The following is a 19,387-nucleotide window of genomic DNA, read 5'->3' on the forward strand; positions in this document are numbered from 1 at the left end:
AGCGAGGCCGGTGGAGGAAATGCTAATGCGCGACACCTGCGCCACTCACCGGTCTCGAGTCCCATGGAGGAGCTTTGATGCACAAAAAGCATCAATGTTTTACAATAATAAGTGATGCATTGATCATAATGAATTAATTTATCAGGATTGAAAATTAGTCACACACAAATAAAGTGGTATGAACATAGCCTACCTACTTGTTTAGTCGAGTCTGTTTATTTGTAGTCACAGTTACATACATCACATTTAGAAAGAATGATAATTTCTATATTTTTATAAAAGCTCCCGAACAAAAACCATTATTATATTTTATGACATAGGTGGAGCTAAACTCTCGAGACGAGACTTATGACAGATAAAATATGTTACTAAATAAATACACGATTGTGATAGAGAATAAGAAGCTGACATCTGATTTCTTCAAGCGGTCGTATTTACCATGTTTACTATGGTAACGTTAATGGCTAGCGTGCATAGTCTTTTGCATCGCTTATAAATATTTCTGCCTTGTATGGTGATCATAATCCACATCGGATCAAGTTATTTCAAACACTCGCTGCTGTCTGAAAGTGAGTTTTGAACTAAAATTATTTTAAGTCTTTAATGCTGGTGTTATAGCTGTTAACTTTATGAAATGATCCGCGGCGCTGAAGCTCTCCAGACACGGAGAAACTCCGCCTTTGTTCATAACCACTCCTCTAGCCCCCGCTGGCCCGCTTTGGCCCAAGGTTTGAGTGAATATGAAGGACAGTCGGTTAGCAAGGGTATTTCTGTGATTAGGTGTGAAATCTGAATTGAATCTGGCAGCTTGATAGTCCCTCCACTAATTGTTCTAAAATCGCAAATGTGACACTATGCTGTTGGGGAAACCATAACAAATACGTGCTAAAAAAATGTACATTTACATGAAAAAGTGATTCTGTGGGATTTCTAAACAGGCACTGTATAGAGTACCAATTAAAAGTTATTTTCGGGTCCAGGGGGGATTCTGTAGGGCAGGGACAGAATCTTGCATGACCCTGCAGCACTGGAAAGCTAATAGACTTCCTTTGTGTCAAAGCCAAAACTCTGAGTTCTCCTTCAAAAGAGGCCATGACTCAGGGCCTGGACACAAGCCTCTTATGGTAATTACAGCATCTAAGTGTAAAAAGAGAGCGACCTGATTCACGGCGCGGGCAGACGGCCATCTGCATTAGTGTGGCAGTGTGCTGATGGTGCTAACTGGCCCTACCTCAATTAATATGTCTTCCTTATTAGGCTCTTTAAACTGCCATGGCTGACGACAATGAAAGCAGACATTCTGTCACTGCTGTTGATTAGGATACAACTAATCCTATTAGGGTCCATTAGGAGAGATAATCTAATGCTGCTTCCCCAGTGAAGGAATCTGAATAGGGATCCATCTCGCGAGGGTCATGGAAGTTTTATTGAATCCAGGATCGCCTAAATAGTGTCTCGATTCCAAACTGAGGTAGTTAATAACAGGCAAGAACAGAACAATATATCCTTTGTTAAATCAAAATTGAACGCAGAGGCCACAAACTTTGTAAATGTCAACACTGTGATCAAAGCCAGATGCAGCTCATATGAAATGCTCATAAGCCACGGGATTAGCGGAAGAGTGATTGACTTACCGTCGCCACCGGAGATGGGTGTAGCGTCACATTTGCTTTCACACTGCTGCATGGTGTTTGGCTGTAGTGACTCTGGACATTCGGTGGAGGGCTGTCCCGTATATGAAAGACACTGAACCATCCGCATCTGCTGCCCTAGTCCACATTGAGCAGAGCACTGCAAAAACACATGGCGAGCCTTTAGTACAGCCTCTAATACAGTACATACGTCATAACTGGGGATGCAGAGATATTACAACAGATACTGATATTAACATTCTACATTATTGTCTCTTTCTATTTCTATTAATAAATTAATACAATAATAAAATCAGTTGTTTGAAATGGTACAACAATTAGTGAAGAGCATATCTGAGTTGAAATATGAGACAACATGTATGAATAAGCAAACCCAAGGTTAATATCTTTCGAGCCACTTTGCCATAATGAGCCAATTAAGTTAGACTTCACCTAGTGGACGTCTTGTCCACTTTGCAACCTGTTCTAGCCAAGAACCATTGACTTAAACAGGAAGAGGTTCAACAATGGTTACCAACAACAGTTAGTTTGATTTACAGAGTATTTAGGGGCAAGCAAATCTGAAATCAAATTCAATTCTGAAATAAAGTTGAATATTAAGGTGTGCTCAAGGATATCTCTTACTTTCTACCAAGTAGTGCAAACAAAACTCTCTCTCTCTTGACCTCTCAATGCCACAACCACAGGGAAAGTTAGCAACTGGTTATTTCTTATAATTATAAAAACATGTTGACTTCTATAAATGCACTCTATAGATGATTGCTTCCACATTTAGTGGCACTCAGTGGTCACCGCAACTTCCAGTGCAGTGCAGTGTATGGAAATTGTGAGAAAAAATAAGCGCAAAATTAAATCTTGAGGAAGTTACAAGACAAAGCAATACTGATATGATCTACCTTCACACTAAAAGTATTTAAAGTTTTAAAACTCATTACTAAAATGTTGCATACACTACAGTTGCTTATACAGTATATATATATATATATATATATAATATACGATATAGTTAGTTGTGATCGACAGTTATTAGAAATATGACAAAAAGAGTTTGCTACTACCAGTTTTCTATGGGAGAATTCTGTATCGGAAACTCGTTTGGCACTCAGATTGTAGTGTGCATAGAGTCCATTGTGTAGAAGCCAAACCAATCAGACTGGTATAAGTGATTTTAGTCTGCACTTGGCGTGTTTGTGTGCAGTGTGTATCAGGCGGTCTATGGCACGCTTGTGAATTCTGGCCCAAAATCAGTGCTCCAAAACTAAGGAGCGAGAGCTACTTGTGGAATGTCATTGTAATAGTTTAATTGAATCTCTGACTACTGTCAGCTGTTCTACATTAGAGGTCTCGACGTTGCTGGAGGGAGTAAATTGCGTCTGTCTGAAGTGAAACTGAGATGTATTCCAGTAGTCTCTTACCATGATGTAGCTCAGTGATTCAATGGAAAAACCAAAGAGTTGCCTTGCAACCCAATACAACACACAAATTTCGCTCATTAGTCGCTCTGCTGTAGCGCCTAGTGTGAATGCCACAGAAACGCTGACGTTGCATGCCAAGACAAGGATCTGATGTGGATTTAGTCATAAACACGTGTAAGACCCACAGTGAAGGACCCCTCACGGGACTGGGAGTGCAGACATCTCAGATGAGTTTCCAGCAGCCTTCCCATTTCATCCCCTTTAAATTAAACAGACTTTATTAGAGTGCGAGCCCCTGACAGACGGCATATGTCAGTGAGGGCCTTAAGTGGGATTTGAACCAGTGACCTTTTGGCCCACGGCTCCCTTCAACAGCCTCTCCATTATGAGAGTCCCAGTTCACTGCAGGAATCATAGGATGGCGAAACTTGTACTACAGTAGTTGTAGCTTCATTCAGGTAGATGGAAAATTCTGGACTTTTGTTAGTTTAATATATTTTTCAGATCATAAAATTATTGTTGATTTTGTAACCTTCATTATCACTTATAAGTGGTGTAGAATTTTACATGAAGCCAATATTGATGGTTTATATCACCCCTTTACCTAAATTCATTACTTCAGACTTATGTGCCCTCTAGTCAACAACAAAACTACAGCGAGAATAAAAGTTAATTAAGTTAAGCTAACTGAGATTTGTTATAGCACTTGTATATTATTGCTCTTTTGTTGATTTTGATTGCTTCCATTGTTCTCATTTGTAAGTCGCTTTGGATAAAAGCGTCTGTTAAATGACTAAATGTAAATGTATGTATATTATATTATATTATATTATATTCAACAGTTCTTTCCGGTCCTCGAATCTGATTGGCTGAGAGGAGTGTGATATTCTAGTGATACAGTACTCCAATGAATCCAAAAGCCAACAAAAAAAATCTTGAGGGAACCAAAGAAAAATGCAGAAATCAATTCCTGAAGGATAAGATCATATTCTGCCCTACATTTTTTTCCTTATTGAATACTACCTGTCTATCTTTTGTTTGTGGCATTTTTAAAAAGATTTACTATATGCCACCAGTTATTATGATCGTAACATTATTTTAAAAAGAGAAACCACAGGATCTGTCTGAGAGTGATGTGTTTTGTCTTTTTTAAAACATATTCTTGGCATTGACAGAAAACCTTGTCTACTGCAGAGATAAACTTCAAACAATCTGGATGATATTATTACCACTACACACTCTTGGGCTGTTATACTCACTGTCACTCACGGAAACACACGTCACTGGCTTTCCAGAGACACTAGTTTATCATGCGAGTGTAAATTCTGTTGACGTTAACTAAACACATGGTCTTTTTCACGCTGTATTAAAACAGTCTTTACTCAGCCTTTGCATTTTCAGACCAGGAATTGCTGTAAAGACAAAACTGTTTCCTTAATTTTTTACATTCAAAATGATGCAAAAAACTGCTGCTGGGGTGTAAAGATACATAAATCAGTGCTCTTTGGATGCGGGATTCTTTTGTATCATCAAAATACTCATAAATCCAAGGTACTCGAGTAGTGTGAAAAAATGAAAAAGCCAAAATGAAAAAGGCTTGGAGTGCCTTGGATTTATGAGTATTTTGTTTTCTTTATTTATTCTAAATCATAATGACACCTGAAATACGTATATTCAAGCCTAAATTTGATTGCATTTTACAGTCAATTTGAAACTGTATTCACAACCAATTTTAAATGAAGCAATATTCAATCAGAGAAAAATGTAGGATGGTACTTGATTCTAAAGAGCGCAACAGTCGGGTTCTGGAGGCTCGAATCCCCTCGCCCCTTTAATTGCTGATGCTAAAGTGCCCTTTCAGTCCGATCTCGGTGCCCCTGGACCACGATTTCAACTGAGGGAGATTGTGTATGTCCCTGAGTAAATGAATGACTCATCAATGGTTTTGGTTCAGTTTCCCAGAAAAGCAAGACTGTATATAGATTAGAATCCTAGCATACAGATGAACTCAAAGTGAACAGAAATAGACCAAAAGCAACCTGGGACCTTTTAGGCCATCTGCAAGTTCTGGTTCTGTTAAACTGTCCTCACCAGGATGAATAAAACTGTGGATGAGTAAACTTGTATTACCTGTCCCCATTCTCCAGGGATCCAGCGTGGCGGCGGACAGCGACCAAGGCTGCAGCGAATACGGACTGGGGGTTTGTTGTGGTCAGAACAGAGGGCTGGTGGGAAGGTTTTGGTCAGGTCGCTACTTTTACATAGAACTATGCGGTGCTTGAAGCCAGGGCCACACTTTGGGGTACACTATAAACAAAAACACAACAATATTAAAACAAGAAGATTACCAGGCATTCTAGAGGAAATACAAATACATAAAAACACATCAAGTCACCTCAGACCAGTCCAGCATCACCCACTGGGGTGGACAGGACTGATTGTTGCAGGACTCTTGTTCTATTGGCCGATGGGTCAGACAGTGGTTGTCCTCCAGGGTCTCCTCCTCGGCGGGTCCGATTTTACGGATACACAAAACAATGCGTGTTCGGACGCCTCCGTCACAGGTCTTCCCACATTCTGACCAGACACCGATAAACCACCTAAAACACAAATAAATGGGGTCCAAAATGTACTTTTTCATGCAAAAAATGGAAAATCTCCATCCATAAATAATTCCTAACAACCACAGAACTGTATTCTGCATTATAAAATATTTATTTAGTGAAATATGCATAGCATATAAAAAAAGTTTGGGGTCAATAAGATTTTAGGCCTTTTTTACAAAAAAAGAAAGAAATTTCAAGTAAATTGTTCTTTTGATATTTCTTTTCATCAAAGAATCCTAAAAAAAAAAAAGTCATGGTTTCCACAAAAATATTAAAAATACTATAAATTAGCATATTAGAGTGATTTCTGAAGGATCATGTGACACTGAAGACTGGAGTAATGATGCTGAAAATACAGCTTTGATCACAGAAATAAACTACGTTTTAAAATATATTACAATAGAAAACAGTTATTGTAAATTGTAATACTATTTCACAATATTACAATTTTACTGTATTTTTTATCAAATAAATGAAGCATTGATGAGCCTGAGAGACAAAAACATTAAAACATCTTTCTGACTTTTTTCACAAAAAGAAAATTCTCCATCCACAAATATTTATTACCAACCACAGAACTGTATATGCATTATTTAATCAAAATATATTTTTGTTGCCCTTATCACAAATAGTAATAAATAAATAGATTCTCCTTAGCAGTGACTGTTCCACACTTTCAGCATCATATACAAACCTTGAATAAAACCATCAAGATCTTGATTTTGATTTTTATATATTATTTTCAGGCGCTTAACGCAAATAATGTCTCGCCACATGGCAGTCTGGAATTACCGGGAAAACAAACTTCTGACATAAATGGCCTGAAACGCCATTTTATTTACTCGCCAAAACCATATTTGCACTCTCATTTAGTTTTGGACCCTGCAAATACACATTGTTAACGTTCAACGGGTTGCGTACTTTGCGAACAATGGCAACAACAATTCCAAATTTGCGTTCAATTTGTCTTCATTTTTGGCTAAATGAGTTCTACACTTTTAGCTGGGCTGTGGAATACAGGCATTTTTATATAAACGTCTGACTTTTTATCATTTGTTACGGCTGAATTAAGTTCCGTGCGGTTTGTTTGCATTCTCTTGGTGATGCTCTGATAAAGCAACGGACGATGTGTCTTATGAAACACTACAAGTAAAATAAAATTAAAGTTGGACATAAATTATTAATGAAATAAACTCTGTCATTATCTGCAAGATCATTAGAGAGAATTACCTCCCCAAAAACAACAGGGTGTTCTCGAATGACCATCATAACCCTTTCTGGGCCAGAGACTGCATTCCTCTGACATCAGGTGGAGATGGAAATAGATTTTAGATTATGTTATTAGCGATGCCCATCTTGGGGTTCAGGTTCACTAAACCCTCCACTGGCAAGATGCAGGAGCGCAGAGGCCAAGACCATTTAATTCCTCCTTCCAATTTAAAATTTGCAGACACAAGTGAACTTTGCTCAGCTGCTCGCCCCATTGAAAACGAGCGCTAAGTGCGTCTGGCCGCCGCACACACGCATACTCCACACGTTTATGGATATTGTCCCTTGAGGGTTCATAAACTCTGCTAGCCAATACAATTAAACGCAGGTGATCACTCATACTTTTTTTGGACGCCTTTAGGATTTTGGCACCAAAGTCCAAATGAAAATAGGCAACATATGAAGAAATAAATCATGTTGCTTAGTTTTTAAGTTGTCTTCAAAGAGGCTCTTTATGGCCGGGATGCTATAAAGACAAATTAAACATTACGGGTTGTGGCACTTTGCGTTTTTTATTTCTGGGCAGCTATGTGCTATTTTGATAAGGCTCATCAAAACGGAATACAATTTCTGTATTTCATTCATCCTAGGCTGGCAAAGAGAGCAAAACCTTGAGTATAAGCCACATGTTTAGGAAATTAGATATATTTCACCTCAGTATTCAAAGAAAATTATATATATAAAAGTTGATTTTGTATGTAATAAATAAATAAAGCTTGTTTTTATAACCATTAAGATTTTTTTCTACACTATGAGATGAATTTCTTTACAGTTAAACCCTATTTCTCAGTAGCATACTGTAACACAGTCTCGTGATGTGATGCAATAAATCTTTTTCATTAAAATCTAAGTCTCGTAACCAGCTGAGACCATGACAAGTGACAAGAGACAGGACATTTTGATGCGTCATGCTGGGTAGCCCTGCTTCTTGTGAAATATCATTTGTTCGTAATTACACTACTCATTACTCTACATCAAATATCTTCTGATTGGTTGAAATTTTGTCATGTTGTGCAGAATTTTTCACTTTCAATGTGGACAGAATTGCAAGGATCAACGCATGCGTGTTCTACATCAGCAGCAGCACGCTCATGCGTTGTGGTACTCTCGATAATGATGGAGGACAGTGACGCAGAAGAGAATTGTTGAATAAAGTCATTATTTGTGTTTTCTTTGCACACAAGATGTATTCTTGTAGCTTCGAAAAATTACAGTTGATGACACATGGACTATTTTAACATAGTCCTTACTATGTTTCTGTTTATGGGAATATTTCCGTTGCATTGCCGTTTATGGAGGGTCAGAAAGCTCTCAGATTTCATCAAAAATATCTTAATTTGTGTTCCGAAGATGAACAAAGGTCTTACAGATTTGGAACAACATGAGGGTGAATAATTAAATAATTAATTAATTAATGACAGAATTTTCATTTTTGGGTGAACTATCCCTTTAAAGTACAATTTTAAGAAAGTATGATGATAGTTTTCATTATACTGAATTTAACTGATACTAGTATAATAATAAAAACGATCATCGTCCAGATTATTTTTCACCAAAGATTACCGAAATGAGAATGACTGAATGAGAATTTTTTTTTCAAATTATAGTAATTTAGTCATGAACAATGTCCCATTGCAAAAAATAAATTATTTTCTCATTTTAATCATATTTTCTCTTTGTTTTTCAGTAGTGGTAATGGTTATAAACAGGCTGTACTTTAATTGTTTAATATATCATTTTTGCCTTTTTCCTGATATGAATCACAAATTTTCAGATTGAGATTCAAATTAAACCTCAAATTTGCTATACTCACTCCGGAGGACATGGCTCGGTGTTGCAAGGTCGCTGGTTCCCTGGCGGTTTGCCGTCTGGGTCGCAGTAGCTGTTTTGGACCACAGAACCGTCGTCCAGTCTTTTACACACCACCTCCTGCTTCTGCGAGCCTGCAAAAAGACAATAAAGCATCACTTCATTCATCTGCCTTGTGCTCTCAGCTGGGAGATCGTTTTCGACACTTCAGCAGCTCGCAGACAAGGCGCTGTGTGGTCGGCGTCGATCCCTGAGGCAAAACTACTTCTCTGTCTCTTCTCTAGGGGTCCACTTGCTGGCAGAGCACTCTGTGTGGATGGTGGCACGGAGGCCATATTATTTTTCCCTCAGTATTATATCTAGGTGTGTAAATGCCTCGGTTGAAGTGAGTGTCTTAGTGAATGACTTTTACAGAGAAGCCAATCTTTTCTTTGGCTCTTGGTTGTGAAAAGTGAGCCTTACCACAGTAATGGCAGAATAGTGCGCTACGCTATATACTCAGCGCTAGGAGCCATTGGTGCAGGGGCTCTTTGGGGCCCATAAGGAAAGACATTAGCCTCCAGTTAAGCCGGTTTATGCCAAGCTTGGCTAATGCGCAAGGCCACCTTGTGAGGTGGATCTAATAGCTGCCAATACGGCATTCTTGACTGGGTAACCGAAATAATGAAATACTCCAGTGGGAGTGCGATGACCCCTTTCGAGAAAAGAGATTTGATTCGCTGAAAGCAAACTAGGGGGTAAATGTAAAATCTCATGACATCAGTTCATGATGTAAGACCGTTATCAGTGTTGTTGCACATAACGATCAAAATAATAAGACGGCAACATTGAAATTTAATGGGAGTTCGTAGAAAAGCAGGAATCAAGTCCAAGCATCTGTAGCGGTGTGAATCAAGAATCATTTTTAAAAGAATATTGCAGATTTTTATGGCAGTTCACTCGATGTTTAAATGCTCCCTGTGTGGCTTGCCAACAGAACAGCCGTGAGTTGAATTAATAACACAAAATTTCACAAATGACATAAGTGTTGCTCTGGGGTATTTCCATATAAACTAAAATGTGTTCAAATGAATTGAGCAACAAATGAGGTCGAGTTCACTGAGCCCGGAGAAAACCCTCCGTGGACTAGCCTGCGATGTTTGCATATTTTGGTGAAATAACAAGTATTTTGAATGTTTTGAATGGCCACACTTTAAAAAAGCAGAGAGGAAAACTATTTATTGTTGTAAGAAAGCCATTTATTTCGGGGCAGCCTGAACAGTCTGGTCATATTTGAGGTGAGGGCTCACATTTACATGTGGTTACGACATTCAGATTTTGAAATAAGAGGCAGCCTTTCTGTTCACTGCATAACTTGTACATTAGCAGTACAAACTGATGGACCATATAGTCATATGTCAGATAAAATACACATTTTATCATTCTATTGGATTTTATTACTAATAAAAAAAGATGACTCGGCTGAAAACACCAGAATTAATTTCCAGTCCAATACGGTTCACAAAAAAAGACATAGCAAAGCAAAAGGAGCTTTCCTGATTCAAAAAGAACATAAAAGTACAGCACCATGAAAGTATTAATGTAGCCCAAACCAAAATTTCAGTTGGTATTCGCTGATAATTATGAAGCAGATATGTTTAATTCATAATGAATAATCAATTATAATCAATTCAAAATGGTTTTGTGAACTGGATGAACTGATTCATTTAAAAGATCAATTATTCAAGAATCAGACTTTGCTGCTTCTCTCATCAACTCGCCTTTTTCAAGCTCAAAGGCTCAGTTCTTGTTCACTGTAACTGAACAGAAAAGAACGACCAGTAAATTATTCCAAATGCACACTTTTGTGTTGGACTCACTGTTGACAGAATTTTCATTTTTGGTGAACTATCCCTTTTAGCTAGTTATGAAGCCTGGCAGGGACACTATCAAGAACATACTTTTGTCTGTCCACTTATTTTTCACATTTTCATCTATTTTTATGTAAATGTTGGTATATCACATAAAAACACTTGATGGAACCCCAGGATGCACATACATTTAAAACATGTGCATAAAAAACTTGCGCTCGATTGAGTCTGATCATTGTTTATCATGCGAGTAAACTACAATGGGAACACATTTATTGAATAAAATCATTGATGCGCATCAAAAAAAGTCATGTGACTTTTTTGATTGGTTAACTGGATAACTAATCAAACACCATCTCAAACGTTACGTCATTAACCATTTTTAAATGCCCGAGTCAAAATCCGTCATCAAAATTATTTAGTATAATCACCTCCTATAAGACTGCATTCCCAAACATCAGGCATCCTGATTTATTATGTAGGCCTAGTGAAAAAAGAGCCACAGGATGCAACAACTTTCAGTTTTATTATCAATACTTTGCACCTGTTTCCAAGGAAGTGACAATTTTGTTCTCTTGAACACATGGAATGGAAACTTTGCACATAAGTTAATTTCCCAATTTTGGATGGAAACATGGCTAATGATCAATAGGTACAACAAATTTTCTTAGTAAGCATGTGAATGATTGATTGTCTTACCTCCTGCGCATGTTGCTGAGCACTCAGACCAGGGCAGATGGTGCCAGGAGAAGCCCACTTCATTGTCCCCACTTCCTGTACGCTGGATCGGCACATTGAACTTGTAGTGGATGCCCAAGTTCTGTTCCTGTAGTAGCACCTGAAAAGATTAAAAATTGATTGTGGTTACTTTTCTGTTGCTAGTTTACTGTCTTAATGAAGAATTCATGGTCTACCTGGTTAACCTTTTTTCTAAATTGTGGCAATTAGCAGACTGACGGACACAAAATCTCAGTATATTACTAGTAGATGGAATTTTAGAGTTGTTCTTAGCGGAGCGGTGCACATTCTTTGGTGGCATCAGCCAATCAGTGTTGTTGTGATGTAATTTCCCTTCCTGACTGGCTCAAAGAAGAAAAATTTAATGTGTCCATGAGCAAAGATGGATGCGGGTTGCGTACGTCCGAGGCTGGATGCGCCAACCAAGCAACTGTCATTGAGATGAATGGGAATTTCTCAAGGTATTATAGACCTCCATGGTCTTTTGCCCCAAGCATTTTGGCAAAGGAAGTTGGTCTTGGATGGGTGACAGAAAGACAAATACTGAGGTCTTAAAAATGCATGAAACAGAGCAATCAAATCATTAAGAAGGGGAGATTTTTTGGATGAGCCCAACCTCAGTTCAGCTTGAACGAGCAGATATTTAGCATATCACATCAGCTTTACTCCTGAATTACTTAGTCAGAGAGCTGTAATTGTGTGTGTGTTATAAATTGGAAAGCCATGTTAACCAGTGTGGGCCACAATGGAATGGCTTGCGGTGCACTAGCCACTTGTATGTTTTCCAGCGGTGCTACGACCAGGCCTGGTATTTCCAGCACTTTTGTCCAGGCGAAAGCCATTGTGGTTGCCGAGACGGGGCTTTTCAGAATGAACACACACACGCGTGCTAAAGCATGTGCACATGAGCACTCTCATTTGGCCAGACAGAGGTTTTTAGTGCAGACATATATAACGGTTAACTCTGAGACCGCTAGCCAGAGTTCATGTGAGGTTTGTACACAGATGTGGACTTTATTTAGAATGAGCCAAGCCGTTTCAAACTGCACATTCAGAACACAAGCCTCTACAGTATCACTACTGTGACTTTACTATAAGACAACTTGACTATGTGAGATTTTATAGTCTGACAATAATTCAAGGGTAAGGCCTGAATAGTTGTGTAAAAGCCTACACCAATTTGAAATTGTATTTAACTATAGACTTAATTTTTAAATAAATAATTTTTATGTTGCAGCTAGAATGTAAATTGTGTCCAATTATGTAAAACATTTAATTAAATTAAATAAAATAAAAAAACGTTTTAATATAATTAAAAACAGTCACACATATCATTGCATTCTGTACTTGTAAATTATGTTATGTATTTTAAAAATTTCCATAGCACGAAATATGCTTCATGTAAAAATTTTACAGAGACACATTAAACTCGATAATTAAACATACAAATGTTGCCATGTTACATGTTTGAATATTGCATATGAAACGCAACTCATAAAATGTGTTTTATGTAAAACCTTTAGTGAAATAGCTTCTTAATAGTCTTCTTAAACAAATATGATTATGTACTTAAATGATTTTACATATATTTTTTTAAAACTTTAGCCAAAATGTAAACATTTTAAACTCTAGATTATTAATAACTAATTAAACAATTGCATTATGTGTTTTCAAACAACTTTAACTAAACAAACACTGTCACAAATAATTTCGTTATGTAGGGGATTTAACTAATAACTGATCAAGCAAACAATTTTTGAATACTTGTTAATTACAAACGTTGTGTTTTAAAACACTAACCATTACGTAAAAATATATTTTACAAAAAACTTTAGATAACTAATAACAACAGTAATTAACTTTGCATGTTTTAACAACTAATAAGTGATTAATCAAACATTGCTGGATTATTTACGTTATGTACTTTCAAATAACTTTGTGTTGTAACACCATCCGTAATGTAAAAAATACAATTTTACTAAAACATTAAAACTGTAGATAACTAATAAGTACTAAAACATTGTCAAATAACTGCTACAGTATATACTTTCAAAAACTCTACATTTTAACATGTAATAACTGATTAAACAAACAATTTTGCATAATTACGTTATGAACTTTCAAACAACTTTACATGTTTTAAAACACTAGCCATTAAATGTTTTATAAAATATACAATTTCGTGAGCCTTTTAAACTAGCTTTTTAACAAACAAGTAAAATTGTCATACAAATTCAGTAACTGTGCAGTGAATGTATTTGTAAAACACTAGCCATGACATAAAATGTATTTTGCATAAAAATTTAATGAGGTCACTAATTACTTTTGTTACTTTTACTGAAAGGAAAGTGGAGAAGTGACAGGAAAAAAAAACAGGTAGAAGAGAGAAAGTGGACATACACTACTCACTACTACATGCAAACTCAGGTTTCCCACATAAGTGTTCTTCCTACATAGTGTTGAGCATGTGAACGACCTGCCAGGCCACATATCCAACATATACTTCTAAAACACTAGCACTAAAAACACTACTGTGTCCTTCATAGTAAATACAATTCGACTCACCATAACCACCAAATTTTCAATGGTGGCCCCTAAAGCTTCAAGCGACTCGGGTTCATCAGTCAGCCTCTTGTAATGGAAGGCTGTTCCTGCGATGTCAAATTTGCGGGGCCAGTCGATGGTCCAGGCTCCGTTGATGTAATAGTCATCCTCCTCCGATTTCAAAGCTGTGACAAGCGAGAGCTCCAGTTAATAACCCGACACGAGCGAGATGCTGCCAAGCAGAGAGAGTGACGTCATCGCTGTCATTCATCAACATGATGAGCATCGTCTTACAGAGGAGCTCAGGCTTCCTGATGTCAAGGGCAATTTTCACTCTCGCTTTCAGACGCTGTGCAGCTTGTAGATCTAGCTTACCAAGTTCAGGTGAAAGTCTGCCTTCCTTACAAATCCCGTAACTGCTCAGTTGTCAAAACAAAGATCTCATCTCAAAGCATAACACACCTCAAAATATTCACTCTTGTCTTGATTCAGATGGGGCCAAATTGTAGAAGAACAATCCAGATGTTTTTTTACTCACTCCAGCTCAAAAAGACACCATTTATTTTTCTTAAAGGTACTCCAAGTATTTTTCAAACAAAGAAATGAATGGTACTTTTAATAAATCTTTCAAATGGAAACACTAACACTGAAGATTAGGATGTTTTATTACACATTGGGCAGCTCCAAATAGCCAAATATTATCTCGGTACTAATATTTGGCTAAAGTATTCAAATCGATAGCACACTATCATTTGTGAATTAAATAAAAAGAAAATTCAATTCAAGTTTATTTGTACAGTGCTTTTCGCGATACAAATCATTGCAAAGCAACTTTACAGCAAATGAAGTTTCTACGATATTTAGTAGTAGCTTAGTATAAATGACGAGTATGAATTTATTTTTCCCATAGAACAATAAAGAAGAAATTTGGCAGAATGTTTAAACTGATCTTTTCCATGCATGAAAGTAGTGACTAGCTCTAAAAGGGACAAAAAAGCTATATAAAAATAGTATGATTTGTACATGAGTGACTGAAAAGACACATTTAAGTCAAATTTAATAGCTAAAAAAGATTCACATTTTTAAACATAGTGTGTCAAGATGTGTCATAACAGGGTAAGTTATCGATGATACCAAATGGCAATTGGTTCTTGCAAATCTTTTAACTAAAAGTGACATGGCATGTTTTGATATGAATGCATAAGCATTCACCATACGTGAAAGAGTTCTTCAAAACCTCTTCTTTGAACTGAAATAACTGAAAATAATAGAACTGTATGCCCTCAAACTATCAGTTATATGACACATTGGGCAAAACCAACCAAAGATAAGAAGACAGTTGTTTCAGGTAGAAATGAAAAGAACTGACTGATGTTAAACATCAAATGAACCAGTTCTGAAAGCTTGCTTTCATTATTAGCCAAATATTTGTCAGACATTAGGGATCTCGAGGCCATTTCAAAAGATTCTCACTTTAAACAGGGCCATGTGTTTATATTTGACAAATGTGGCATGCATGTGAACGTCTGAAGGAGATTAAATGTGTTTTACAATTTTCTTAAAAACGTTGCTCGCAAGCCCTTTGGCGCTAACGTTGGCCACCGCTGTGCTAGAACATCAGACAACTTATCTTCCTTTCAAACGGCGAGAAAAACCTCTACATCAACATGATAGACAACAAAACCCAACAAGCTGTCATACACACTAGCTATATTTATGTTTGCACTCAAAACAACTTAATTGGACCCGCTTGTTTGATTGTTTTAATTAGTTACATGGCTGAGAACCATGATGGTTTTACTCAGCTTGCGGTTGGGAAAAGACAAAAGGCAAAATCAAGACAATGAACAAATATAAGACATGAGAGTGAGGATGGCTGTCAGATTGATCCAGATTTACACCCACAACAAAGCCTAAAACAAACCATTTCACCACTTTTCTACCCAGTATGGCTTCATGAACAAAGCTTCAAGAAGATAAATACAAACACTCACCGATGTAGTTTTTTGACACGGCCACTTCCCTGATTTCAATATGAACCGATCCTTTTGGTATCTGGACAACCTCCATATAACCTACAAAATGCACAATTTGGTTTAGAAAATGAAGCAAAAGTTGAATGTCGCTCATATAACAGCACAATTAGTAGTAAATGCACATACATGTATGTCTTGTTTTAGCAGCATGATTTTAGCATCATGAGTGCCACAAACCATTATATGCCATTATATTTAGGTCATGATGGTCACCTAATCAACTAGTCAGCCCAAGATATGTATTTAGTTGTTATATTTTTAGTGTCACTTAAATTAGCATGCTCTGCTTCAATTAGCATTAGCATTCTGTGAGAGTAAAGCACCTATACTACAGCATGCACATTCAGTGTCACATCTTACACTGTTTTTTAAGTATCTAACCACAAGCTTTCGAAAACATTTTGTATTTAAGTTGTGTAGTTTCCTAATCATAACTCTGTAATTCCAAAAAGAAAATCAAAAGTTTTGTTTGAAACTTTTTCATGCATTTTTACTTCCGAGAACATCTTCATTTGTAACCCGTCTTTAAACCTTAATGACTCATTCTTATTAGTTGCATCTAGTGTTTCTTGTAAACTATTTGAACAGAATCCCAGCATGTTCAAAGAAAATCTAACTAACTTAGCAACAGCAAATTCATTAGAAGGGAAGAATCTACACCGTACCCTTAACTCCCCTTTAAAGTTTCAGATGATTTACCAGCTATACCTTAAAAGGAGAAAACAGTCCCTTACTACAGGGAATACTTTTGGATGCAGCCCGACAACGTGTGCAATATTACAAGTTTTATTGATTCTCTCACTGGATGATGCAATTAATACTCGTATATTGTGTTACCACTTCTATTTTGACAACTTGTTTCTTGACCCAAAAACAAAAGCTTTATCATTGGTTGTCTGATGAAAAAAAAACCACTGCATTCCCATGAAAAATGTCGAGCTTGGCCAAAGCACCCCGTTGGCCCCCTGACAAGAGCCACTGCCAAAAAGACAATGCGTTCCTCCGCTCGCTTGTGCTGTGCTTTCTTCAAGTGGGATTTCTCTAGTGGAAAGCAATTAAAAACTTGTCGCGTTTGGCAAGCATGCGGCACGCTCTCTGGAATGGGATTCTGAAGGGGGAGATGGGTCGTGGTGCTCCTCTTCTTTCATACAGCTCAGCAGTGGCTTGTGGATTTCACCACATTGTATTTTACGATCATTTTACAGCTTCAGAAATGTCAGATATTCAACGCAATATGGACACTGACTGTAGGGACAGTTGCCCTAGATGTACGCTCGAAGCCCAGTGGTGACAGGACATCTTAAGACCCTGATATACTTAAGATAGAGTTATTTTTCGTTCTTCACTTAGGGGTAAAAAGAAGTTTGCCATGCACATAAGCAGCGGTTTAAAGTTAATGAACACCCTGATGCCAAAATATGTAAATAAGTGCTGCCAGTGTTGAAGAAAATGGTCACACTTTATTTTAAGGTCCAATTCTTGCTATTAACAATCCATTACCTACAACTTTTGCCTCAATAAACTCCTAATTTGCTGCTTATTAATAGTTAGTAAGGTAGTTGTTAAATTTAGGTATTGGGTAGGATTGGGGATGCAGAATATGTGCTTTATAAGTACTAATAAACAGCCAATATGTTAATAATAGGCATGCTAATAAGCAACTAGTAAATAGTGAGAATTGGTCCCTATACTAAAGTGTTACCGGGAAAGTTACTTTTAAAAGTAATGCATTACAATATTGAATTACTCCACAAAAAGTAGCTAAATGCATTACGTTACTTTTTGTCACCTGGGCTGGGCTCGCTTATTTGTTTTTAAATAACCCAAAAGCTATATTTTTGGCAACTGTAAAGGCCATTTCACCCCAAAAGTGAAATTAATTAGGAAGTGGCTCTACACCTAACTCCCAGTTTCTCTCTACAAAAAATGGGAAACAAAGTAACTTGCACTACTTATCTGAAAAAGTAACTCAGATATCTAGTTGTAAATTTAAAAGTAATATGTTACTTCACTAGTTACTTGGAAAAAAAAGTAATCTGATTATGTAACTTATGCAAGTCTGTTCTGTGCACTTTGTTCTCAATTATATTTTTGGCAACTGTAAAGGCCATTTCACACCAAAAGTGAAATTAATTAGGAAGTGGCTCTACACCTAACTCCCAGTTTCTCTTTACAAAAAATGGGAAACAAAGTAACTTGCACTACTTATCTGAAAAAGTAACTCAGATATCTAGTTGTAAATTTAAAAGTAATATGTTACTTCACTAGTTACTTGGAAAAAAAAGTAATCTGATTATGTAACTTATGCAAGTCTGTTCTGTGCACTTTGTTCTCAATCACAAAATAAACACACAACAAAAAACACAGCGGTGAGAAACAGCAGTTAAGAAAGCGTCTGATCATTGTGATGTGGATGGTTGTACATCACATTGATTTATACAGCACATTATACAATATATTGCTTTTAAGCAGCATGACCATATGTGTTTTTTTTCCCCAGACATGCCCTGGCCAGAATTTGTAAATTACGTGAAATGTCCAGGGTTTTCAAATGTTTTCATGCTTGCTGAAAAGCAGTCTGACTGATAGCGTGCAGGCATTGTATAGAATCGACCAATCGTGGCATGCAAGAATGTGGGATCTACAGAGAATTGTCATACCAATGCAAATACATGTACATATAACGTCTGAGGACAGTAGATGAACAATGTCAAAAACAAAGTTAAAAACCTGGCATTCCACGTCAAGGTGGACCACACCTACCTATTGCGTAATTGCTACGGATCCATGGTAGTTCAAACGTGTTTACCAGCCGGAGCAAACTTTTCTGGAAAGTTTGCTTTGGCAAGCTGTTTCCAAGTACAGAAACAAACTCCAAACGAACTTCGGTTTGGCCTGATTTTGCATCACACCAATTCATTCTTCGATTTCGCCTGAGGTATATGGGGGCCTTTAGTAACACTCCAGTTCATGGTTCAATGCGGCCTGTGATCAAACCTTCCAGTATTTGTTTTACACTACAGTACTTACCTAGTAGGCTGTCTAACACATTCTCATGGCAATGCATAATAGCTCATACGAAATGGTGAAATGGTAAGATATTGAATATGTGTTATTGACGATGAGTGTACAATCAGTGACCTCCTGACCTCCTCTGGGCAGCGAATCATTGAACAGTCCTTCGGTGACCTCACACGTACTGCCGTCCCCTCCGCAGACACGGCATCTGTCCTCCTTGGCATCCGAGCCCAGGATGTTATCACAGCCAACATGCTGGAAAGACACACAGGGCAGAGTGTTTCAGTGCAGGGGAACACGGTCGAGGCGTTCTCAGACCGTGACTGTCTGATTCAAAGAAAAACATGTCATTCACACAGCTGTATTGAGTCAGAATATGACATGAAAAGATGAATGGTTCTGGTTTTGCTTCAGGACCGTGATTTTACACTGGACATCAGCACAGTAACA

The 19,387-nt window shown here is 37.3% G+C and overlaps 1 protein-coding gene across 1 annotated transcript in view; it reads right to left on the bottom strand.

The window, feature by feature from the left end:
• The window catches only part of LOC107658655 (A disintegrin and metalloproteinase with thrombospondin motifs 6-like), an 83,969-nt gene that overhangs the window by 4,831 nt on the left and 59,751 nt on the right, over positions 1–19,387 (bottom strand). Inside the window, exons 12-19 of the mRNA XM_016447296.1 lie at positions 19,069–19,192; positions 15,878–15,958; positions 13,905–14,068; positions 11,301–11,439; positions 8,756–8,885; positions 5,463–5,667; positions 5,198–5,374; positions 1,635–1,791 (exon numbers count right to left, since the gene is read on the bottom strand). Of these exons, the coding sequence (XP_016302782.1) occupies positions 1,635–1,791; positions 5,198–5,374; positions 5,463–5,667; positions 8,756–8,885; positions 11,301–11,439; positions 13,905–14,068; positions 15,878–15,958; positions 19,069–19,192 (1,177 nt within the window). The remainder of the gene's footprint in view (positions 1–1,634; positions 1,792–5,197; positions 5,375–5,462; positions 5,668–8,755; positions 8,886–11,300; positions 11,440–13,904; positions 14,069–15,877; positions 15,959–19,068; positions 19,193–19,387) is intronic.

The sequence above is a fragment of the Sinocyclocheilus anshuiensis genome, unplaced genomic scaffold (assembly GCF_001515605.1).
Source record: "Sinocyclocheilus anshuiensis isolate Anshui unplaced genomic scaffold, SAMN03320099.WGS_v1.1 scaffold567, whole genome shotgun sequence".
NCBI classification, from domain to species: Eukaryota; Metazoa; Chordata; class Actinopteri; order Cypriniformes; family Cyprinidae; genus Sinocyclocheilus; species Sinocyclocheilus anshuiensis.